Source organism: Bufo bufo, chromosome 9, assembly GCF_905171765.1.
Source record: "Bufo bufo chromosome 9, aBufBuf1.1, whole genome shotgun sequence".
Classification (NCBI taxonomy): Eukaryota; Metazoa; Chordata; class Amphibia; order Anura; family Bufonidae; genus Bufo; species Bufo bufo.
In genome coordinates this window covers 2,455,922-2,481,075 of record NC_053397.1, presented here as the reverse complement: position 1 = coordinate 2,481,075, position 25,154 = coordinate 2,455,922, and the positions used below count along the sequence as shown (strand labels likewise).

The 25,154-nt window shown below is 53.9% G+C and overlaps 1 protein-coding gene across 1 annotated transcript; it reads right to left on the bottom strand.

Annotated features, from left to right (window-relative positions):
• Positions 1-14,506: 14,506 nt before the first annotated feature.
• Positions 14,507-23,516, bottom strand: DAG1 (dystroglycan 1). The gene is made up of 3 exons (XM_040408705.1): positions 23,362-23,516; positions 19,650-19,975; positions 14,507-17,615 (listed from the first exon to the last, which is right to left on the bottom strand). The coding sequence occupies exons 2-3, from the start codon at positions 19,914-19,916 to the stop codon at positions 15,216-15,218; spliced, it is 2,667 nt and encodes an 888-aa protein (XP_040264639.1). The 5' UTR covers positions 19,917-19,975; positions 23,362-23,516; the 3' UTR covers positions 14,507-15,215.
• Between the last annotated feature and the right edge of the window lie 1,638 nt (positions 23,517-25,154).

Below are 25,154 nucleotides of genomic sequence, written 5' to 3'. Positions count from 1 at the left end.
TTGGTCTGGGGCTTGGACACTCATGGTGAAGTTGAAGGTTCAATACCATTCTGTCACCCACATTCCCTCCTCAACCTTCCTAGGGAGGGACAGGATTTTGATCTTTTACCGGGCACAGCTACAGGTGCGGCATCCCCACGCACTTTAGCGCACAGTGTGACATTCGCAAGTGCGTTGTGTGCGGGGAGGTGGGTCATCTTGCTGCATCTTGTGACAGGATTCGGTGTAACCTGTGTGGTGACCTTGGTCACCCGTACAGCCGCTGTCTATGCTCTTTCGCCAACACTGTCCTGAAGGCAGCAGGTGTCAGCCAGGTGAAGAGTTGGCAGCTGAAGGAAACAGTGGAGGCACAAGAGGAGAGTGTCCAGGGAAGAAAAGCAAGAAGGTGTTACCTTCAAAGATCAGGCGCCAGAAGCCTAGGGAAGAGGGAACATTGCAGGTGGCAGATGTGATGGTCCCTGCCCCTGGCCAGACAGCTGATCTTGCAGCTGAGGACCCAAGGGACAGTGAGGTGGACGAGGAGGTTTAAAAACAACTAAGGGAAGAGATAACATCAGATGCCACAGTTGTGTCCTCTTCATATGGTGAGAGTTTGGATGAGGACTACAAAAAGTGGCTAGAGGGAAAGCATAAAAAGTGGGGTGCAGGGAGAAAAAAAGAAGAGTAAGGAGAGAGGTAGCCCTTCATTAGAGTAGGATCCATCTGTACCTCTCACCTTGGACCAAGTACCAGAGAAAGGCTTGACTTTCTCCCCACTTTTTGATCTTTCCAACCGGTATCATGGCCTTCATAACATCTCTCCCTCCTCTTCAGAGGATGAGGGTCAGGGCAGGGTACCGAAGGTCGTAGAGGAGGCTCCTCCAGGGGGCGCCGAGTCTTCTCCCTCAGAAGGTGTAATGAAGAGAGGGGCTAAACCAGGGCCAGCAGGCAAAGATGTCATGGATACCTCTGCTTGTCTGAAAAGACAGGAGGAGGACAGGGCGTCATCTTAATCTTCTGAGGGTGGTGGGGGTGGTAAGAAGGAGGCTATCTAGTTCGATCACCAAGGATGGTGGCACTTACCCCATTGACGCTGGCAAGTATTAAAGTTGCCAGCATAAAGTCAGATACAGCAAGATTTATGGCCTTCGATTTTTATTTTTTTTAGCCGGGTTGATGCTGATGTTTTCTTTTTGCAAGAGACCAGGCTGTCAAGGTTGGCAGATCTTCATAAAGCCAAGTGGGAGTGGCGGCTAGGGCCATCATATTGGTCTCTTGTGGCCGAGCCGCATAGCGGGGTGGCAGTCTTTTTTAAAACCGCCGAAAGAGTTAAATGCAGATGGGTAATCGAGCTGGAAATGGGGAGGTGCCTGATCCTGGATGTCCTCATGAGGGGACAGGAGCTTCGGCTAATAAACTTCTACGGTCCTCAGACTAAGTGGGACCGTAAGTGTCTTCTTATGAGAATCAAGCCCTTTCTTTTTACCAGCCGACAGGTGGTCTTTGGAGGGGACTTTAATAATGTCACTAGAGTCCAGGATAGGGGAGGTTCCAGAGGCTGGCTTATGATGCGATCGCTCTGAACAGTATAGTTAGTGAGGCTCGCCTGGTGGATGTCCACATCCGGCACACCCCAGGACACGAGGTGTTCACTTACTTTAGAGGTAGTCAGGTCTAGAATAGATAGGTTTTATTTGAAAGGGGAGGCCGTCTTTTCGGCCTTAACGGCTGTGGAGGTGGAGTTCTCCGACCACGTTTTACTTATGTTCTCTCTGAATGCTGCAGAGACTCCTCGGCTGGGTAGAGGTCTGTGGAAGCTGAATTCGGCACTCCTGGAAGATGTAGAGATCAGACAGTCTTTTGAGAACTTTCTGCAGAGTCAGGTACCTTTAGCGGACCTTTGCAGTAGTAAGTCGGAGTGGTGAGAGATGTTCAAACATGGGGTTGCGGGTTTCTTACGTAAGCTCTCTAGCCTCAGGAGTGTGGATGAATATCGTTTGGACCAGGCCCTGAGGAAGAAACTTGAGCATCTGGCCTCGACGGGAGGATATCTCTTGTGGTAAATCTTTGCTCATGAGATGTCAGTATGATAGACACGCATCTTTGGTTTTTGAGAGGGATTTCGGGAAGTACCGCTCACCCGACCCTTACAGAAACTGTAAGATGGCCGTGAGTTGTAAGTATGTGGCTGGACTGATTGACAGTACAGGATCCCTGAAGAGGTCCAAGTCGGGGATCTTGGACGTCGTCAGATCCTTTTACTCCTATCTCTTGGGTAAGAAGGAACTGGATCGGGGTCAGATGTCTGCTTTCTTGGCTGAAATTGTCCCTGAGCCAAAAGGTGATTTTTCTCTTGATGTTTTGGTAGAGCCAATCAGGGAAGAGGAAGAGAGACTGGCCAATGAGGGTCTTCGGCTCATGAAATCGCCAGGTCCGGATGGCTTAACATCCGAATGGTATAAGACCTTTAAGGACCTTTTGATTCCCCTCTTGACCGAGGTATTAGTGTCTATCCTCGGGCACTCTGCCAAAGTCAATGAGGAGGTCGGCCCTGATTATTCTATCAAAGGAAAAAGATCCGTGCCATATTGAGAATTGGCGCTTCTCAATATGGATAGGAAGATTCTGGCCAAGATACAGGTCTCCTCTCGGGGACGCAGCATTGTTCTGTTCCTGGTCGGAGCGCTTTAAGCGCTGTCTTTAGTGTCCGGAGGCCATCGAGCAGAACATGGCGGGTCTTTGAAGGGGTACCTGCTGTCTTTGGATCAGGCTAAGGCTTTTGACCGGGTTCATCATGAGTATCTGTGGTCCGTCCTTTTGAAGTACGGCCTGCCAGGGAGGTTCCTTAGCTGGCTACAAACCTTGTATGTGGGGGCAGAGAGTTTCCCGTTGGTGAACGGTTGGATTGGCCGCTCTTTTGAGGTGGGTTCCGGTGTTCGTCAGGGATGTCCTTTAAGCCCTTGGTTCTACGTGTTCGCGATTGACCCTTTCCTTAGAAGGATAGATCGTTGGCGGGGGTTGGGATGGACCTGGCGGGGCAGGGCCTGTCTCTGAGAGTGGTGGCGTATGCCAATGATGTCACTGTTTTTGCCTCTTTGCAAGAAGAGGTGTAATGTGTAATGTCAGAGCTAAATTACTACTCGGAGGCTTCCAGGTCCAGTGTCAACCGGGAGAAATGTGCAACTCTCTGGCTAGGAGGAGGAGAGCCTGATTTTAGTCTCCAGGGCACCCTCCCAGAACCCCATGGTAGGGCGAAGATTCTAGGCATCGAATTTGTCCCCGATGATTATCGTCAGACAAATTGGGAAAGCAGGCTAAAGGATGCCACCCAAAAGGTGGACCAATGGAAGGGTTGGTCTTTAACCCTTCGGGAAAGGGTCAATCTGAGCAAAACTTACCTGATCCCTTTGTTGATATACTTGGGCAGCGTCTGTATCTTGCCAGAGTCTCTCTGGCCGCGGGTTTACAGTCTGTTTTTCCAGCTCTTATGGGGCAACCGACTGAACCTAACCAGGAGGGAGATCACATACCGCACGAGGAGACAAGGCGGGTTGGGTATGGTCAACCCAGTGGTGTTCTTGCTGAATATCTTTCTTAAAGAAAGCATTGCAAACCTCTGGAAAGAGAGGGCTCCTTTGTGGGTAGTCTCTTGTAAAGGATGGTTTCAGCCTTTCTTCCAGAAATGAGAGACAGGTGGGCGAGTGAAGGATCTCCGTACACCACATGGGCATCTCCCGGCTTACACTGCCCTGACTCTGAAGATCATCCGGTGGTGGGACTCGGGAGTGAGGGAGATTAGGACCATGTCGAGGAGACTCCTTGACAGTAGGGTCCTCATTTCCAGGTCCTGCTGGCCCTCAGGAACTGCCCAGGCCGGGATCTGGAGGTAGGGTTGTTGCTTTTGAATTCAGTAAGGATCCCTATGAAATTTTGCGATTTCGCCTGGCGCTGCTTCCATGGTAGGCTGTATGTGAGGGGCAATCTGAAATACAGGAAACCCGAGGAAAGGGGTTGTCCCCGGGAGGAGTGTGGCGAAGTGCTGGAGAGCATGGACCACTTCCTGCTTCAGTGCCCCTTTAATACAGGGGTTTACCACAGGGTGGGGGCTTCCATCGGTTGGCCTTGGCTGGCTGCTCTATCCTATGCAGAGTGGGTCTACGGGGTGTTCAGAGACTGGGTGGTAGGGACCGCTGCACTTCTTTCTTAGTTAGTGTAGTGGTTAGGTACCACACGTGGAACGCGAGGTGTCTAGTCTCAACGTGTCATAAAATCCTCCCTGAGGAAGAGGTATATAGGAGCATCCTCGGTGACCTGGTGAAGGTTCGCACTCTGGAGTGTGGAAGGCCGGGCGCTGCCAGAGCCTCCCCGACTTTGGAGGGGTTTTTGCTTTGGGGTGCCTTAGCTGACTAATCCTCCAGTTCCTCCCGGTGATGGGCTGATCTCACACTCCTAGCTTTTTGTTTTGCAATGAAATAATGAGAAGAGAAAAGGGCTTCCAGGGGCCGAACCTGGGCCTGGTGTGTGCACTTACTGAGAAGTCAGTGTTTAGGGTTTATGGTAAGTGATTATTTTATATATTGTAGATTATGTTGTGTTTATTGTATGTTAGATTATATTCTGGGTGTTAGTTAGGTTGGGTGGGGAACTTCGGGTGATGGGGATACTGTTTGCATGGAATGTTTTGGCCTCAGCCTGACCTGGGGATTAACTAAAGGGCTGGGGACGGAGCTCGGGATGTTTTCCCTTGAACTTCGCACAGAACAGCTTTTCATGTGAATTTAGATCTGTGGGTGTGAAAAAAACAGGATGGGTTTATTGTTGTTTTACTGATTGCTTTAGTTATTGTTATTTTCTTTATTGTTTGGCAGTGGACCCATTTTGTTTTCAGTTAGTTTGTAATTTTGTTCTGATATTGTTAAGTATTTAAAAATATTTTTTTTTATTTTGTGGGGGATGGTGATGGATGTGTATATAGTATATTATATGTATATAGTGTATATATTATGTGTGTTGGAGATGAGAGGTGAGTGTGTGTGGTATGTGTAGGAGGTATGGACTGGCTGGAAAGGAAGATATGGTTCAAATTATATTTTATGTCATTATTATATGGTTATGTTTTAGTTTGTTTTACTTTTTGTTATGTTTTAAAACAATTTCATAATAAGAGTTACATTCTTTTGCCCCCTGTTATCAGCCATTTCAGGGGGGAGGATGACTGTAGGACAGGAGAATACAGTCTATTGCCCCCTGTTATCAGCCATTTCAGGGGAGAGGATGACTGTAGGACAGGAGAATACAGTCTATTGCCCCCTGTTATCAGCCATGTCAGGGGAGAGGATGACTGTAGGACAGGAGAATACAGTCTATTGCCCCCTGTTATCAGTTATTTCAGGGGAGAGGATGACTGTAGGACAGGAGAATACAGTCTATTGCTCCCTGTTATCAGCCATTTCAGGGGAGAGGATGACTGTAGGACAGGAGAATACAGTCTATTGCCCCCTGTTATCAGCCATTTCAGGGGAGAGGATGACTGTAGGACAGGAGAATACAGTCTATTGTTCCCTGTTATCAGCCATGTCAGGGGAGAGGATGACTGTAGGACAGGAGAATACAGTCTATTGCTCCCTGTTATCAGCCATTTCAGGGGAGAGGATGACTGTAGAACAGGAGAATACAATCTATTGCCCCCTGTTATCAGCCATTTCAGGGGAGAGGATGACTGTAGGACAGGAGAATACAATCTATTGCCCCCTGTTATCAGCCATTTCAGGGGAGAGGATGACTGTAGGACAGGAGAATACAGTCTATTGCCCCCTGTTATCAGCCATTTCAGGGGAGAGGATGACTGTAGGACAGGAGAATACAGTCTATTGCTCCCTGTTATCAGCCATTTCAGGGAGAGGATGACTGTAGGACAGGAGAATACAGTCTATTGCCCCTGTTATCAGCCATTTCAGAGGAGAGGATGACTGTAGGACAGGAGAATACAGTCTATTGCTCCCTGTTATCAGCCATTTCAGGGGAGAGGATGACTGTAGGACAGGAGAATACAGTCTATTGCCCCCTGTTATCAGCCATTTCAGGGGAGAGGATGACTGTAGGACAGGAGAATACAGTCTATTGCCCCCTGTTATCAGCCATTTCAGGGGAGAGGATGACTGTAGGACAGGAGAATACAGTCTATTGCCCCCTGTTATCAGCCATTTCAGGGGGGAGGATGACTGTAGGACAGGAGAATACAGTCTATTGCCCCCTGTTATCAGCCATTTCAGGGGAGAGGATGACTGTAGGACAGGAGAATACAATCTATTGCCCCCTGTTATCAGCCATTTCAGGGGGAGGATGACTGTAGGACAGGAGAATACAGTCTATTGCCCCCTGTTATCAGCCATTTCAGGGGAGAGGATGACTGTAGGACAGGAGAATACAGTCTATTGCTCCCTGTTATCAGCCATTTCAGGAGAGAGGATGACTGTAGGACAGGAGAATACAGTCTATTGTCCCCTGTTATCAGCCATTTCAGGGGAGAGGATGACTGTAGGACAGGAGAATACAGTCTATTGCCCCCTGTTATCAGCCATTTCAGGGGAGAGGATGACTGTAGGACAGCAGAATACAATCTATTGCCCCCTGTTATCAGCCATTTCAGGGGAGAGGATGACTGTAGGACAGGAGAATACAGTCTATTGCCCCCTGTTATCAGCCATTTCAGGGGAGAGGATGACTGTAGGACAGGAGAATACAGTCTATTGCCCCCTGTTATCAGCCATTTCAGGGGAGAGGATGACTGTAGGACAGGAGAATACAATCTATTGCCCCCTGTTATCAGCCGTTTCAGGGGAGAGGATGACTGTAGGACAGGAGAATACAATCTATTGCTCCCTGTTATCAGCCATTTCAGGGGAGAGGATGACTGTAGGACAGGAGAATACAGTCTATTGCCCCCTGTTATCAGCCATTTCAGGGGAGAGGATGACTGTAGGACAGGAGAATACAGTCTATTCCTTCCTGTTATCAGCCATTTCAGAGGAGAGGATGACTGTAGGACAGGAGAATACAGTCTATTGCTCCCTGTTATCAGCCATTTCAGGGGGAGGATGACTGTAGGACAGGAGAATACAGTCTATTGCCCCCTGTTATCAGCCATTTCAGGGGGGGGATGACTGTAGGACAGGAGAATACAGTCTATTGCCCCCCTGTTATCAGCCATTTCAGGGGAGAGGATGACTGTAGGACAGGAGAATACAATCTATTGCCCCTGTTATCAGCCATTTCAGGGGAGAGGATGACTGTAGGACAGGAGAATACAGTCTATTGCTCCCTGTTATCAGCCATTTCAGGGGAGAGGATGACTGTAGGACAGGAGAATACAATCTATTGCTCCCTGTTATCAGCCATTTCAGGGGAGAGGATGACTGTAGGACAGGAGAATACAATCTATTGCCCCCTGTTATCAGCCATTTCAGGACGGGGAGACTGTCATGTTTGCTGTTGAGAGACAGTTCTCCACATTTATGAATTTATTGAAAGGCCTCACATTGGGAAATATTGTGCCCAGTGTATGGACGGGTGGTACATTCGTGATATCACTGAAGTATTTTTGGTGGTCTCTGCTCTGGATTTGCCCTCAGTTGCTGCATCTGTGATGTGTGTTACAGAGGGGTGGTGTCGTCACTCTGTGTACTCTACAAGCTGAGTGCTCTGGCTTGTCTGTGGAATGTCACTGATATGTGAGGTGTGAAGAGCGGTGGTCGCAGCCACAGATGTACCGGCCCTTCCCCCACTGCACATAATGAGATGGAACAAATATTGGCCCCTCGTGTCATTGAGTTCTTATCTGAAGGGCCGACTCCTCACACTGTGACGCAACGTGTGGGATGATTCCCCCGCTCAGTGGCAGATACTCAATCCGCAGCTTTCATGGTGTGAGGGGGGCTGTCTACTGGTATAACCCCCAGCGTACCAGTCTGCAGTGGGTGAGCTTCCACATCTACAGCGCAGACCTCTATCACCCCCTACACCAGGGGTCGGCCAACTCCAGCTGTTGTGAAACTACAACTCCCAGCATGCCCCAGTCCCTTCTATGGGAGTTCTATAAACAGTCAAGCAAGTGTGCATGTTGGGAGTCGTAGTTTCACCATAGCCGACGTGCCGAAGGTGGTTGTTCCCTTCCCTACACCATGGATTTGGTGTCCTCTTCCATCCACGACGGTCGCCGCCCGGTCCGTGGGTCGCACTTTGCAGAGCCCGTCTGTTTCTCCACTGGATTTGGAGAACCCACTTTTTCAACTTTTTAAATGTCATTGTGACTAGATTTAGTCTCAGCCGCCATTTTTATGGGGTCGTGGCCAGCTACGAGCCGCAGCAGATTTCCGTCAGGCCTACGGACTGCCCGAGGAGCCCATGGAAATAGATCGGGGCCTTTGCTTTTCAATTCAGTGATCACAACTGAGTGTTTGTTACCGTGTATCAGTCAGCGATGGGAGGTGACAAAGTATCAGGTCCCCCAATTTGTACTTTTTAACTTTATGTAGGAATGTTTCCATTCACAGACAGCAAACATAGCTCTTATAAATGAGGAACACAGAGGCTGATCTCAGAGGGGGGTATGCGGGGGTTTATATTGGGGGGAGGGGTGTCTGTGCTGGCTGATCTCTGGGGGAGGGGGTGTATGTGCTGGCTATTCTCAGGGGGAGGGGGTGTGTGCAGGCTGATCTCTGATATCAGGGGGGGTGTATGTGCTGGCTGATCTCTGGGGGAGGGGGTGTGTGCAGGCTGATCTCTGTGTGGGGGTTTGTGTATGCGGGGGGGGGGGGGGGGGGGGCTGCTCTCAGAGGGGGGTATGCAGGGGTTGATATCGGGGGGGAGGGGCTGATGTATGTGCTGGGGCTATTCTCAGGGGGAGGGGGGTGTGTAATGTGGGGGCTGATATTGGAGGGGGGGTGGTATGTGCTGGGGCTATTCTCAGGGTAAGGGGGGGTGTATGCACGGTCTGATCTTGGGGGGGTGATATCGGGGGGGGGGGGGTTGTAATGTGGGGGCTGATATCGGGGGGGGGGGGGATGTGCTGGGGCTATTCTCAGGGGAAGGGGGGGTGTAATGTGGGGGCTGATATCGGGGGGGGGGGTGTGCTGGGGCTATTCTCAGGGGAGGGGGGGTGTATGCACGGTCTGATCTTGGGGGGGTGTAATGTGGGGGCTGATATCGGGGGGGGGGGGGGTAATGTGGGGGCTGATATTGGAGGGGGGGTGGTATGTGCTGGGGCTATTCTCAGGGTAAGGGGGGGTGTATGCACGGTCTGATCTTGGGGGGGTGATATCGGGGGGGGGGGGGGTTGTAATGTGGGGGCTGATATCGGGGGGGGGGTTGTAATGTGGGGGCTGATATCGGGGGGGGTGGTATGTGCTGGGGCTATTCTCAGGGGAAGGGGGGGGTGTATGCACGGTCCGATCTTGGGAGGGGGGGGGTGTAATGTGGGGGCTGATATCGGGGGGGGGGGGGATGTGCTGGGGCTATTCTCAAGGGAGGGGGGGGGTGTATGCACGGTCTGATCTTGGGGGGGTGTAATGTGGGGGCTGATATCGGGGGGGGGGGGTGTAATGTGGGGGCTGATATTGGAGGGGGGGTGGTATGTGCTGGGGCTATTCTCAGGGTAAGGGGGGGTGTATGCACGGTCTGATCTTGGGGGGGTGATATCGGGGGGGGGGGGTTGTAATGTGGGGGCTGATATCGGGGGGGGGGGGGTAATGTGGGGGCTGATATCGGGGGGGGGGGTATGTGCTGGGGCTATTCTCAGGGGAAGGGGGGGGTGTATGCACGGTCCGATCTTGGGAGGGGGGGGGGGGAATGTGGGGGCTGATATCGGGGGGGGGGGGGGATGTGCTGGGGCTATTCTCAAGGGAGGGGGGGGGGGGTATGCACGGTCTGATCTTGGGGGGTGTAATGTGGGGGCTGATATGGGGGGGGTGTAATGTGGGGGCTGATATCGGGGGGGGGGGGATGTGCTGGGGCTATTCTCAAGGGAGGGAGGGGGGTGTATGCACGGTCTGATCTTGGGGGGTGTAATGTGGGGGCTGATATGGGGGGGGTTGTAATGTGGGGGCTGATATCGGGGGGGGGTGGTATGTGCTGGGGCTATTCTCAGGGGAAGGGGGGGTGTATGCACGGTCCGATCTTGGGAGGGGGGGGGTGTAATGTGGGGGCTGATATCGGGGGGGGGGGTGTAATGTGGGGGCTGATATCGGGGGGGGGAATGTGCTGGGGCTATTCTCAAGGGAGGGGGGGGGTGTATGCACGGTCTGATCTTGGGGGGTGTAATGTGGGGGCTGATATGGGGGGGGTGTAATGTGGGGGCTGATATCGGGGGGGGGGGATGTGCTGGGGCTATTCTCAAGGGAGGGAGGGGGGTGTATGCACGGTCTGATCTTGGGGGGTGTAATGTGGGGGCTGATATGGGGGGGGGGGGGTATGTGCTGGGGCTATTCTCAGGGGAAGGGGGGGTGTATGCACGGTCCGATCTTGGGAGGGGGGGGGTGTAATGTGGGGGCTGATATCGGGGGGGGGATGTGCTGGGGCTATTCTCAAGGGAGGGAGGGGGGTGTATGCACGGTCTGATCGTGGGGGCTGATATGGGGGGGGGTTGTAATGTGGGGGCTGATATCGGGGGACTGTATGTGCTGGGGCTATTCTCAGGGGGAGGGGGGGTGTATTCACGGTCTGATCTTGGGGATGTAATGTGGGGGCTGATATCATTCTTCAGGCGCCCTCCTAGTCGCCCCCATGACGGGTGTCCTATCAGCCGGTGACAAGGACATAGACGGAGGCCGCTGTGTGTCCCTATGGAAACTGGCATTCCAGGGCTCCCCTGGCGCTGAGAGGTGTCGGGGGAGGCGGCGCACACTGCATGACTGTTATACCTGAGCACAGGCTGGGCCCCGCCTGCAGCCACGGGGGCCCCACGCACCAGGAGGCAGAAGTGGACCTTACATTCCATGTCACACCATTTTCAAGATCTCTGTTTGCTGTCACACAAGTGAAAACATTGCTTATGTACACAGGCTAGAAAGCTTTCCTTACCCTCCTCCTGCTTACACAGCTGAGGATTTGTAACAGTGTGCAGGGAATCCATAATAGGAGACAATTCACAGTGTGCAATGATATACTGGAACAAACCCTCAGCTGTGGAGTAACCCACTCTGTATAAAAGATGTACACAACAAGCACTGCTACCTCTGTGTCTCCCCCTAGATTGTAAGCTCTTGTGACCAGGTCCTCGCTCCGCATAGATTGTAAGCTCTTGTGACCAGGTCCTCGCTCCTCATAGATTGTAAGCTCTTGTGACCAGGTCCTCTCTCCTCATAGATTGTAAGCTCTTGTGACCAGGTCCTCCATCTCCTCATAGATTGTAAGCTCTTGTGACCAGGTCCTCACTCCTCTATCTCCTCATAGATTGTAAGCTCTTGTGACCAGGTCCTCACTCCTCATAGATTGTAAGCTCTTGTGACCAGGTCCTCTCTCCTCATAGATTGTAAGCTCTTGTGACCAGGTCCTCTCTCCTCATAGATTGTAAGCTCTTGTGACCAGGCTCCTCAGTAATGTGATATCACTACATGTTCCCGCTGACTGTAATGTGCTGCGGTAGATGTTGGCGCTATTAGAGATGTCTGGGGTCAGCACATACTCTCTCAGAGCTCTGAAACCCACCCCAGCACAGGGGACACCGGAGGGGGGGGTCTGACTGCTGGCGTCCTCCCCCGTCCTGCTGCTGTAATCCATCCGCAACATTCCCATAAAGAATAAAAGCGGCAGGACTTGCGCCAGCCTCCGCCCCCCAGCGCTGTCAATGGGGCACGACTTTACCCTGCTATTACCGTCTCCACCTGTCCTATAAACCGCTCGGTGCAGCCTCCATGATGGATCCACATAGGACTGAGTGAATCGAGGTCCAGATCATTAAAATGTATGGGCTCACTGGAGCCGAACTTCATCTTGCCCGACTTTGTGTGAGACTTCGGTCGGCTCGGGTACTGGCTGCCCCCTCGGCACCAAAGCCAACTACGGATTCCTACTTTACATTATTTTTAAAGACGCAGCTAGGAATACCGAAGCCTCACGCAACCTTGGGCGAAATGAAGTTCGTCTCCACGGAGCCCATACAGTTTAATGCTGGACGGAGGCGGCATTAACCACGAAGGCTTTGAACCGATCCCCTTCAGATCTAAGATCCAAAGCTCAAGCCTAGATCCACAGATGACGATCGGAAGAGATCTGGGAATCTGGAGAGGTCATCACCTTGATCTTCGCTCCTATTTCCTGGGCAGCTCTTGCATCGAGGTCAGGGCTCTGCCATAAGGGGGCGCCGCTGTCAAGGAGGGTGGACTTGTCTGTTCAGTGGTCAGGAGACAGGTTTCCAGCAGACCATCAGACGGCCTCATGATGTAATGTGATTCCTCAGACCAGGCCGTCTTCTTACCATAGTGCACCTGGTGCCATGTCTTCTCCAGGTAAGTGACGCACACCCCCGGCCATCCACATGATGTAATGTGATTCCTCAGACCAGGCCGTCTTCTTACCATAGTGCACCTGGTGCCATGTCTTCTCCAGGTAAGTGACGCACACACCCGGCCGTCCACATGATGTAATGTGATTCCTCAGACCAGGCCGTCTTCTTACCATAGTGCACCTGGTGCCATGTCTTCTCCAGGTAAGTGACGCACACACCCGGCCATCCACATGATGTAATGCGATTCCTCAGACCAGGCCGTCTTCTTACCATAGTGCACCTGGTGCCATGTCTTCTCCAGGTAAGTGACGCACACACCCGGCCATCCACATGATGTAATGCGATTCCTCAGACCAGGCCGTCTTCTTACCATAGAGCACCTGGTGCCATGTCTTCTCTAGGCTAAGTGACGCACAGACCAGGCCGTCTTCTTACCATAGTGCACCTGGTGCCATGTCTTCTCTAGGTAAGTGACGCACACACCCGGCCATCCACATGATGTAATGCGATTCCTCAGACCAGGCAGCACTTCTGGTAGAGGAGAGCAGGCAGCATGGGTGCTGTCACCCGTCTTTGGTACACCCCCCCCCCATGCATTTCACCAGCTCACCTTCTCCCTTATACACGCAGCGATTCTCTGGCACCCATGTTCCAGTTTCGGGTCATCAGTACTCGTTTTTTTGGTAGGTACTGACCCCTACATACCCCATGTCCTGGAGCCACTCTGGCCCCTACCTGCATTTTAAACACATTTCATCCAGAAGGGACTGTTCACTTGTCACCCACTGCACCCCCCCAAAACAATCCATATTACAGGGACCCCAAGGACTGACACCCTGCGCGGACATGTGCAGTAAGTGGACGTGGCTCCGGCTGTAAAGTCACGGTGGTTTATTGTCTCTATACGATACAAGGATCTGGAAGATACATACACACTATATGCTCCACACTGACCGAGCGGCCGCAGCAAACAGCATCAATGGTGCACAGAAAAGGATTGTGGGAGTTATGGACGACAAGTAATAAGGCAAATCGTTAAATGATGAAAGCGCAGCACGCGCGGTGAGGAGGAGCCGCCCCCGCTCAGCGCACGCACGCGCCGTGAGGAGGAGCCGCCCCCGCTCAGCGCACGCCGTGAGGAGGAGCCGCCCCCGCTCAGCGCACGCGCGCGCCGTGAGGAGGAGCCGCCCCCGCTCAGCGCACGCCGTGAGGAGGAGCCGCCCCCGCTCAGCGCACGCGCGCGCCGTGAGGAGGAGCCGCCCCCGCTCAGCGCACGCGCGCGCCGTGAGGAGGAGCCGCCCCCGCTCAGCGCACGCGCGCGCCGTGAGGAGGAGCCGCCCCCGCTCAGCAGAACTTCTGTGCTTTAAATCTACCCATCAGCTGCACAATGGCGGCAGCATCTACAGCGAGGACCGTCACCACAGACAATTCTCATAGCCAAAATGGCGGCTTTCTCTGTGCGCTGGCAAGCGGTACAATTTAAGGGGACGTGGCCTCACTGTTGAGCCACAAGCCCTGAAACTGGATGCCAAGCAGCGGCGACCAGAGGACGCACCTCCACCGCACACACCCTCATAGATGCCCCGGACCCTGTGACTAATGGGGTGGAGGGCAGAGGTAACCGGCCCAATGCTGTGGCGCTCGGAGGTTCTGCTCCCTCCTCCGCGCCATCCAGTGTCATCGCTACACACAGCAGGACATTCAATATGGCTTTAGTGTGTCGTGGATTGTATTCAGCCGCCACAACCCCAAAGGCTCGAGACGTTATTGCAAATCACTCTCCTTCCTTCACAATAGAAATCAAAGGATTAGAAAACCTAAGCAGAACCGTTTAGTCTGAAAGCAAAACCGCAGAAAACCCAACAGAATCGTGATAAATAATGTTAATGTAACGGGGGAGGGGCACTAAAAATGGTAAGGGAAGGCGCAGCGGGATGAGCGTTCGCATGTAACGCCCCCACGAGCAAGAATCCTACAAACCGCCAGTGTTACAGTATCGACAGATTTCATAATAAAACACTTTGAGGTTGTATCAAAACTTTTTGTTAAAAAAAAGAGCAATAAGTGGAGTCTCGGGACAGCACCATACCGGATCAGCGGCGCCAGGGCGCTCGCAGACTTTACTGATGGGCAGAGAAGCCGAGATTAAGCTGGAACCAGTCAGGAGGAAATCAACTACAGAAAAATATTGCATCTTTACATAAAACCACCCCCCGCAGGGCACAACAGGAGAAGGGGCGTCCCGAATGACAGGCGCCCCTCTGCAACAATCGGCGGTAGCAGGTGTGGCACAGCGGAGGGCGGGTTATTCTGACAGTAATCATCCCTATTACAGTGGATTAAAATGTAAAAACATAAAAAAGTCAGCGAGTTCTCCGGACGGCGTCTCGTCCGCTTCTGTTATGGCGCTAGACACACGTGATAGAAGAAAAATAAAATACAGTTAGTGTTAAAGGCAAAAACAGCAGAGGACTGGAGGCCACGCCGGGGGCGGGCTCAGGGACGTCCACCGATTCCTGCGCTTGTTAGCGTCTCTGCCTGCAATCTAGACGTGGGCGCACGTGTATCAACACAAACATGAGAATGGTGATGTCCTAGGTTGGCGGCTGAGGGAGCGGGGTCTCCTCAAGTCTCTAGAAAACGGCTTTCTGTCATGGCGACAGTCGATTGCAGGCTACCAAGCCCTGTATGGAACAGACCGCCCTGATCCGCCCCTCACCGAGGACGGCGCTCATTAAGGTGGCACATAAGGGGGTGGGGATCGGTAAGGGGTCATGTTTTTAGGGCGAGACCCTTTCCCCTCCATGGGTGCTGTGAAAGGTGGGGGAGGCTGGTAAGGGGGAGCGTTCGGGTCCTCATCCCTAAGCGGTGTGTATTCCCCCAGAGTGTCGTGGTTTAGGGGGATGGTCTCTGGCACATTCTGGTTGGGATACTCGGGAGGGGGCAGGGGGGCCTTCTCCTCCTTGAGGATCAATGGCATACTAGAGGAAGGAGGCGGCTTGGAGTCATCCAGTTCATCGGCAAATATGATGGGAACGCCCTTCTTGATGAAGGTTGCCTGGTCCTCGATGGTCAGCTTGCCTTTCCTCTTCTTCCGATAACAAATCATTGCTATTATACCTGCAATCAGCAAAATGGCGGCCACCACTACGGCAGGGATCACCGTGTGAAGGTAGACATCATCCTCACTGCTCTTTTCAGGATTTCTGTCAGCAGCTATGGTCGGGGCAACTGCAGTGACAACCCGTTCTTCTGGGGTTAACGGGATCGCAAAAATCCTGTGCATGTGTCGGCAGCTCCCGGCCAGGGATATGGAGATGTCCTCCAGTCTGAAGTCGGGCTCCATGGCAGTGATGAAGTGTTGTCTGGTCTGGCCTTGCTCATCATAGATTTTCCTGCCAATCACCTCAATTTGTTCTTTTGGGCACCGATCGACAGGCAGGGAGTTATTGGTCCACTCCACCACGATGGAGCCCCGTGTGATGTTCTGCACCGTGATGGAGCTGCTATTCCGGTCACCAAAGGCAAAGCCAAGTTTCTTCACCAGTTGGATCTTCTTATTGATGTCAGCGATGACCGAGTTATGGTCGCCATGGAACTTGCCAGTAAATTTAACAGGAGAGGGCTCCTTGAGGAACAAGTTACGGACTTGGATTTCAAGGGCATCTACAGCGGTGAGGCCGCCCTTATCTGTGGCTTTCAAGTAGTACTCGTGATCCCCAACGTGACGAAGGTCGGGCATGCCGTACATGACTTGACTTGTGCTGTTGAGGATCACCCACATCTTCTCTCGAGGACTTGCACTCTTTCTAGGCTCCAGTGTAAGTCTAAGGTTATCTGTGGTACCATCTTCTTTGTCGTAGAACGTGTCAGGCGGGATTTTAACTTCAAAATAAGTTCCCACCCAAGCCACAACTTTATCCACGTGGTTCTTGAGCTCGGGTTCTGTGTTATATATACGTGGTATGCTGCTGGTAGAGGTACGTGGGCGGCTCGGGGTAGTTGTCTCGATCTTGGTTGGTGGCGTCTTTGTATCTGGAGGTCTCGTTTTGGGAGGTTTGGTTCTTCTGGTGGGTTTTTTGGTGGAGGTTGTGGATGAGTCAGTACTTGGAGTGGTAGCTGGTTTCAGGGTAGACTTTGGCTTTTTTGTAGTGGCAGAAGGAGGCGTCACGGTCACTGTTGGCTCTATATATAACAGCCTAGTCGTTGTTGGAGCAATATGGCCAGGAAAGACACTGGTGGGCTCCACCTTTGTAGGATGGACAATGCTTAGAGTTGGTGTGTGCATAATCTGCCCTCTGGTCCTAATGGTAATGGTTGGTTTCCCAGGAAGAGGGATAGGCTCACGCACGGGAGGGGCAGTCGTATCAGTTGGACCTGCTATAGCTGGTGAAGTTGGAGTTGGGACAATTCTTACTGGTGGCTCATGAGCGGCAGTGGTGGGAGGCCCAACTGCAGTCACAGGGGTTGGAGTGGTATAAATCTGCCTCCGGATCCGTTTAGGCACGGGAGGCTTCTTGTTGGCAATGTGCCAGCCGACAACTGGGTAACCAAGCCGGGCAGACATGGTCCCTTCCTTTGCAGGAACCTCCACCGATCTGATGTTTGGAACACTATTTTGATCCATGGAGCAGCCGACTTTCCAGGACAGTAGTGCGCCATTTTCTACAACTTTCTTGGCGTTTCCAGGCCCAGCCATGAAGGCAGACATGTCGAAGAGTCTGTTATTAACCACAGGAACCAGCTTCATCTGATAGAGCTCCACCTCTGAAAAGTCCCTCATGCTCCTCAGAAGGTCCACTCTCTGCTTTGGGCTCATTTTTGTCAGATCAGCATCTAAGATGACTGTCAGGATGGTAACGGGCTCATCGGTGCCACAAAGAAAGGACGAGACGTCGCTGGATTCGGGCCCAGCCAGCCGGAGGGACTGCGGTTCACTGTGGTCCTCAGGATGAACCTCAATGGAGAAAACATCGGAGGCTTGTGGGATGGAGGAACCGTTAGGAGCCAGGTGGAAGGTGGTGAGAGACACGTCGCACACGCCTCTGTCGGTGTCCAGCGGCAGCCCCTCCAGAACATCGCCCTCCTCCCAGTGCAGCCACGAGGGTAGCGTCTCCTTCCCCACCTCGACAATCTGAAGAGGGAAGAAACAAGAGAGATCAGTGAAGGGCCACACAGACCTCAAACCATCGTATATACCGACACACACAGAGCTACCCCGTGATCCCCTCACCCCCTACGTCACCTCGAGCCGTCCCCTCCCTCCGTCTACTGTAGGGGGCCGGAGCTGCTGTCAGCTGATGGGTTGTTACAGTGTCACAGCGGCACAAATCTTTGGTTCAGGAACCTAAACTGGGTACGGGATGGAAATAAGAATGTGCCCATTCACTGACAGAAGCAGAGATTGAGACACACCCATGGTCTGCCAGTCTTGGCGCAGGTCAGTAACCTAGAGGGGCACACTCCCCTGGATTAAGACGCCAACCCGCCTATCAGAGCGCTGCCGCCGGATCGCTGCACTCAGGAGCTGGAACTCGGGGAATTCTGGAAACTGTGACTCGTGCGCTATAATAAGCGGCCGGGAGACGTTCCGATCCCAAGGGGGGGGTAGACATTCAGGGAGGCCAACAACTAGACCGCTACGCGCCTAAATCACCACCAATATGGCTGCCATTACAGCACGCCCGGCGCTCACCCTCCACACGGCAGTCAGTAATGGCGGCCGGCACAGGTGGAGCGCGGCGCCAGCTGTATATTTATAGAAAGAATGTGCCATGTGAGAAGGGTGTATATATACACAGCGCCGCGCAGCAGAGCCGACCGCTCCAGCTTAACCCCTTCTTACCAGGGCCGCACCTCTCCAGCCACAATCCACAGTATGAGGCGGCAGCAGAACACGGAGTGCAGCTCTGGGGTAGACTGCAGTATGAGGCAGCGGCAGAACAGAGAGTGCAGCTCTGGATGTGACTGTAGTATGAGACAGCAGCAGAACAGAGAGTGCAGCTCTGGGGTAGACTGCAGTATGAGGCAGCGGCAGAACAGAGAGTGCAGCCCTGGATGTGACTGGAGTATGAGGCAGCGGCAGAACAGAGAGTGCAGCTCTGGATGTGACTGGAGCATGAGGCAGCGGCAGAACAGAGAGTGCAGCTCTGGATGTGACTGGAGCATGAGGCAGCAGCAGAACAGAGAGTGCAGCTCTGGATGTGACTGAGCATGAGGCAGCAGAACAGCGAGTGCAGCTCTGGGTGTGACTGGAGTATGAGGAGGCAGCAGCAGAACAGAGTGCAGCTCTGGGGTAGACTGGAGTATGAGGCAGCAGCAGAACAGAGAGTGCAGCCCTGGATGTGACTGGAGTATGAGGCAGCGGCAGAACAGAGTGCAGCTCTGGATGTGACTGGAGCATGAGGCAGCAGCAGAACAGAGAGTGCAGCTCTGGATGTGACTGGAGCATGAGGCAGCAGCAGAACAGAGAGTGCAGCTCTGGATGTGACTGAGCATGAGGCAGCAGAACAGCGAGTGCAGCTCTGGGTGTGACTGGAGTATGAGGCAGCGGCAGAACAGAGAGTGCAGCCCTGGATGTGACTGGAGTATGAGGCAGCGGCAGAACAGAGTGCAGCTCTGGATGTGACTGGAGCATGAGGCAGCAGCAGAACAGAGAGTGCAGCTCTGGATGTGACTGGAGCATGAGGCAGCAGCAGAACAGAGAGTGCAGCTCTGGATGTGACTGAGCATGAGGCAGCAGAACAGCGAGTGCAGCTCTGGGTGTGACTGGAGTATGAGGCAGCAGCAGAACAGAGTGCAGCTCTGGATGTGACTGGAGCATGAGGCAGCAGAACAGCGAGTCCAGCTCTGGGTGTAACTGGAGCATGAGGCAGTAGAACAGTGGGTGCAGCTCTGGGTGTGACACCGGGGCTGCTGTGAGACCACCAGAGGAGCAGTCAGCGCTGAAGGCTTGTGGTGGCCCCGACTGTAGTCCTCTGGTGGGCATGGGTCGGCAGGGTCTCGTCACTGAGCGCGGCGGGTACCGACTCATGACAGAAGGGCAGACAACATGGAGGAGTCACACCAGACAAGTGTGCCCCCCCCCCCCCCCCTACCCGCAGTGTATACAGGTCCGTGTGTGCCCCCCTCAGAGTTACACTACTACTCCCATCGTGGCCGCACTCACCTTGACGGACTCCCCCTGGGAGGGCAGCAGATGCCCCGGGATGGCGATGCTGAAGGCCCGGCCCACCATGGCGGAGCTGTCGGGGATGCCGCTCACTGGCGCCGCCGTCTCTTTGATGTCAGGGAAGAGGGACTGCATGGAGGCCTCCAGCTGCTGCCCCCAGTCCCGGCTCGGCTCGGCAGGGTCACTCGGCAGTAGCGCCCAAGCTGAGGCCACGAGGAGCGCCAGCAATGCACCGCGCACATTCATCTCCACCGTCTGCCTCATGGTGGCGCTCTACAGTCCGTGGCGTCTCACTGGACACTACGTCCTCTCATCACCGACATCTGAGGAGAAAACCAGAGGAAAGAAGTGGTCAGCACCGACACCATGCTTTACACTGCAGGCTGCATCACTAACAACCACCATGCTTTACACTGCTGAAACGCTTAAAGTTAATAATCCGACACCTTCTGTCCATGTGAGCACAGAACACCATAGCGACCCAGAGGCTGCGCCCACCGAGGGGCAGGACTAGTGCCACATCGAGAGGCCCCCGACGGGGGCACGCCCACACGGATGCCCCGGCTCCCACACTGCAGATCTGGGTGTGACTGGAGCCAGTGTCACTGAGGAAACTTTCAATCCTGAAGTATTTTCAAGATCACTGCTTGCCGACAGTGAATGGGGACTTTTACATCCACAAGCAAAAAAAGTAGAGGGTTTGTTACAATGCATCAGTGCAGGCAGAGCTGTGGTTCAGAAGACTTCTGCACCGATACATTGTGACAAACACTCAGGTGTTTGAGGATTAGGTCCGGACTGAACTTCAACTCTGGATGTAAATGAGGTTTCCATTCACTGACAGTAAGCAGACTCTGCACTCTCCCTTTAAGAATGTGGTAAGGAGCGGGGCCCCCACCCAGAGCTATTTATACAGCGCAGGGTGCACGCTCCCAGACTCCCACCTATTTATAGGAGCCATAAACTAGTCACATGACCTGCACATGGGTGTGGCTGGATGAGGGGAGAACTACAAGTCCCAGGCCCTGCACACAGAAAGAAGACTGGAGGAGGCACGAGGCTCATGGAGGCTCCAGGATGAGAGTTAAGTCCAGAGAGCGAGAGGTTAATGAGATGCCGCCTCACATTCCTCTGGACAATGAGTAACAGCAAACAGTGATTCCCCCCCCCCCACTGTACCGCCACATTCTACACCGCCGCCACACACCCCACATCTGCACCGCCGCCACATTCTACACCTGCACCGCCGCCACACATCTGCACCGCCGCCACATTCTACACCTGCACCGCCGCCACACACCCCACATCTGCACCGCCGCCACATTCTACACCTGCACCGCCGCCACACATCTGCACCGCCGCCACATTCTACACCTGCACCGCCGCCACATTCTACACCTGCACCGCCGCCACATCCCCCACATCTGCACCGCCGCCACATTCTACACCTGCACCGCCGCCACACACCCCACATCTGCACCGCCGCCACATTCTACACCTGCACCGCCGCCACATTCTACACCTGCACCGCCACCACATTCTACACCTGCACCGCCGCCACATACCCCACATCTGCACCACCGCCACATTCTACACCGCCGCCACACACCCCACATCTGCACCGCCGCCACATTCTACACCGCCGCCACACATCTGCACCGCCACCACATTCTACACCTGCACCGCCGCCACATACCCCACATCTGCACCGCCGCCACATACCCCACATCTGCACCGCCGCCACATTCTACACCTGCACCGCCGCCACACACCCCACATCTGCACCGCCGCCACACACCCCACATCTGCACCGCCGCCACATTCTACACCTGCACCGCCGCCACACACCCCACATCTGCACCGCCGCCACACACCCCACATCTGCACCGCCGCCACATTCTACACCTGCACCGCCGCCACATCCCCCACATCTGCACCGCCGCCACATTCTACACCTGCACCGCCGCCACATTCTACACCTGCACCGCCGCCACACACCCCACATCTGCACCGCCGCCACATTCTACACCTGCACCGCCGCCACACACCCCACATCTGCACCGCCGCCACACACCCCACATCTGCACCGCCGCCACACACCCCACATCTGCACCGCCGCCACACACCCCACATCTGCACCGCCGCCACATTCTACACCTGCACCGCCGCCACATTCTACACCTGCACCGCCGCCACACACCCCACATCTGCACCGCCGCCACATTCTACACCTGCACCGCCGCCACATTCTACACCTGCACCGCCGCCACATTCTACACCTGCACCGCCGCCACATCCCCCACCTGCACCGCCGCCACATCCCCCACCTGCACCGCCGCCACATCCCCCACATCCGCCCCGCACCCCACTACATAGTACACAACACCCACCCCACTCCACCGCCACATCCTACACCATCCCGCCACCCCCCCGCATACTACACCGCACCTCCACCCAAACCATTACATAGTACACCGCACCCAACCTCTACAACAAACCTCCGTTCCTCACTGAACCCTACACCGCCACCCCCCCACTATACTGCCATATCCTACACCGCCACCCCCCCACTATACTGCCATATCCTACACCGCCACCCCCCCCACTATACTGCCATATCCTACACCGCCACCCCCCCACTATACTGCCATATCCTACACCGCCACCCCCCCCACTATACTGCCATATCCTACACCGCCACCCCCCCACTATACTGCCATATCCTACACCGCCCCCCCCACTATACTGCCATATCCTACACCGCCACCCCACTATACTGCCATATCCTACACCGCCACCCCCCCCACTATACTGCCATATCCTACACAGCCACCCCCCCACTATACTGCCATATCCTACACCGCCCCCCCCACTATACTGCCATACCCTACACCGCCCCCCCCCCCCACTATACTGCCATATCCTACACCGCCCCCCCCCACTATACTGCCATACCCTACACCCCCCCCCCACTATACTGCCATATCCTACACCGCCCCCCCCACTATACTGCCATACCCTACACCGCCCCCCCCACTATACTGCCATATCCTACACCGCCTCCCCACTATACTGCCATATCCTACACCGCCTCCCCACTATACTGCCATCTCCTACACCGCCCCCCCCACTATACTGCCATACCCTACACCGCCTCCCCACTATACTGCCATACCCTACACCGCCTCCCCACTATACTGCCATCTCCTACACCGCCCCCCCCCACTATACTGCCATACCCTACACCGCCTCCCCACTATACTGCCATACCCTACACCGCCTCCCCACTATACTGCCATCTCCTACACCGCCCCCCCCCACTATACTGCCATACCCTACACCGCCCCCCCACTATACTGCCATATCCTACACCGCCTCCCCACTATACTGCCATATCCTACACCGCCTCCCCACTATACTGCCATCTCCTACACCGCCCCCCCACTATACTGCCATACCCTACACCGCCTCCCCACTATACTGCCATCTCCTACACCGCCCCCCCCACTATACTGCCATACCCTACACCAGCCCTCCATCCCTCACTGACCCCCGCCGCCTCCTGCACGGTATCGGCCCATCGAGCCCGCACCGCCTCACCATGAGAAGCCGGGGCCGCCGCACACCGGACGTGTCGTTCACACCGCGACCGATGAGGACAGGCCGCACCACCCCCATGAAGGCCGCGGCCTCCCCGCAGCTCACTCACCGGGCCCCGGGCTCAGTAACACGGCAGAAGACGCTCGGGCCGCAACTGCTGTCACACAGGCCTCCGCCGCCACCGAACTCAGCACTCACTCCCCCTGCTCTGAATCCACTCGTCCAGTTCTCCCCTCTCTCCTTGGTTCTCTCCACCCAATTTTCAGTATGACCCCGCCTGGATACATGACCCACCAATCACAGCATGCGCGAAAGAGTTCAGGGGGCGTGGCATTACGCCGCTTCCTCACAGGGTCCTAGAGACCGAATCACACTGCGCCAAAGAGCTGGAATACTGGAGGCTGAGAGCGACCGGTGCATAACACCCATCAATCTGCTCAGCTCCTCCTGCTCTATAACACGCTGCCTGCAGATTACATGGTGACAGGTTCTCTTTATATATGATCTGCTCAGCTCCTCCTGCTCTATAACACGCTGCCTGCAGATTACACGGTGACAGGTTCTCTTTATATATAATCTGCTCAGCTCCTCCTGCTCTATAACACACTGCCTGCAGATTACATGGTGACAGGTTCTCTTTATATATAATCTGCTCAGCTCCTCCTGCTCTATAACACGCTGCCTGCAGATTACACGGTGACAGGTTCTCTGTATATATAATCTGCTCAGATCCTCCTGCTCTATAACACGCTGCCTGCAGATTACATGGTGACAGGTTCTCTTTATATATAATCTGCTCAGCTCCTCCTGCTCTATAACACGCTGCCTGCAGATTACACGGTGACAGGTTCTCTTTATATATAATCTGCTCAGATCCTCCTGCTCTATAACACACTGCCTGCAGATTACATGGTGACAGGTTCTCTTTATATATAATCTGCTCAGCTCCTCCTGCTCTATAACACGCTGCCTGCCGATTACACGGTGACAGGTTCTCTGTATATATAATCTGCTCAGCTCCTCCTGCTCTATAACACGCTGCCTGCAAGATTACATGGTGACGGGTTCTCTTTATATATTATCTGCTCAGCTCCTCCTGCTCTATAACACTCTGCCTGCAGATTACATGGTGACAGGTTCTCTTTATATATAATCTGCTCAGCTCCTCCTGCTCTATAACACGCTGCCTGCAGATTACACGGTGACAGGTTCTCTGTATATATAATCTGCTCAGCTCCTCCTGCTCTATAACACACTGCCTGCAGATTACACGGTGACAGGTTCTCTTTATATATAATCTGCTCAGATCCTCCTGCTCTATAACACGCTGCCTGCAGATTACACGGTGACAGGTTCTCTTTATATATAATCTGCTCAGCTCCTCCTGCTCTATAACACGCTGCCTGCAGATTACACGGTGACAGGTTCTCTGTATATATAATCTGCTCAGCTCCTCCTGCTCTATAACACACTGCCTGCAGATTACACGGTGACAGGTTCTCTTTATATATAATCTGCTCAGCTCCTCCTGCTCTATAACACGCTGCCTGCAGATTACACGGTGACAGGTTCTCTTTATATATAATCTGCTCAGATCCTCCTGCTCTATAACACACTGCCTGCAGATTACACGGTGACAGGTTCTCTATATATATATAATCTGCTCAGCTCCTCCTGCTCTATAACACACTGCCTGCAGATTACATGGTGACCGGTTCTCTGTATATATAATCTGCTCAGCTCCTCCTGCTCTATAACACGCTGCCTGCAGATTACACGGTGACAGGTTCTCTGTATATATACTCTGCTCAGCTCCTCCTGCTCTATAACACGCTGCCTGCAGATTACACGGTGACAGGTTCTCTTTATATATAATCTGCTCAGCTCCTCCTGCTCTATAAC

Excerpts from the sequence above, each read along its gene's own strand:
- DAG1 (XM_040408705.1), bottom strand. The coding sequence starts at position 19,916 with ATGAGGCAGACGGTGGAGATGAATGTGCGCGGTGCATTGCTGGCGCTC. Across the intron at positions 17,616-19,649 it reads CCCAGGGGGAGTCCGTCAAG|ATTGTCGAGGTGGGGAAGGA; the intron begins GTGAGTGCGGCC and ends TTCCCTCTTCAG.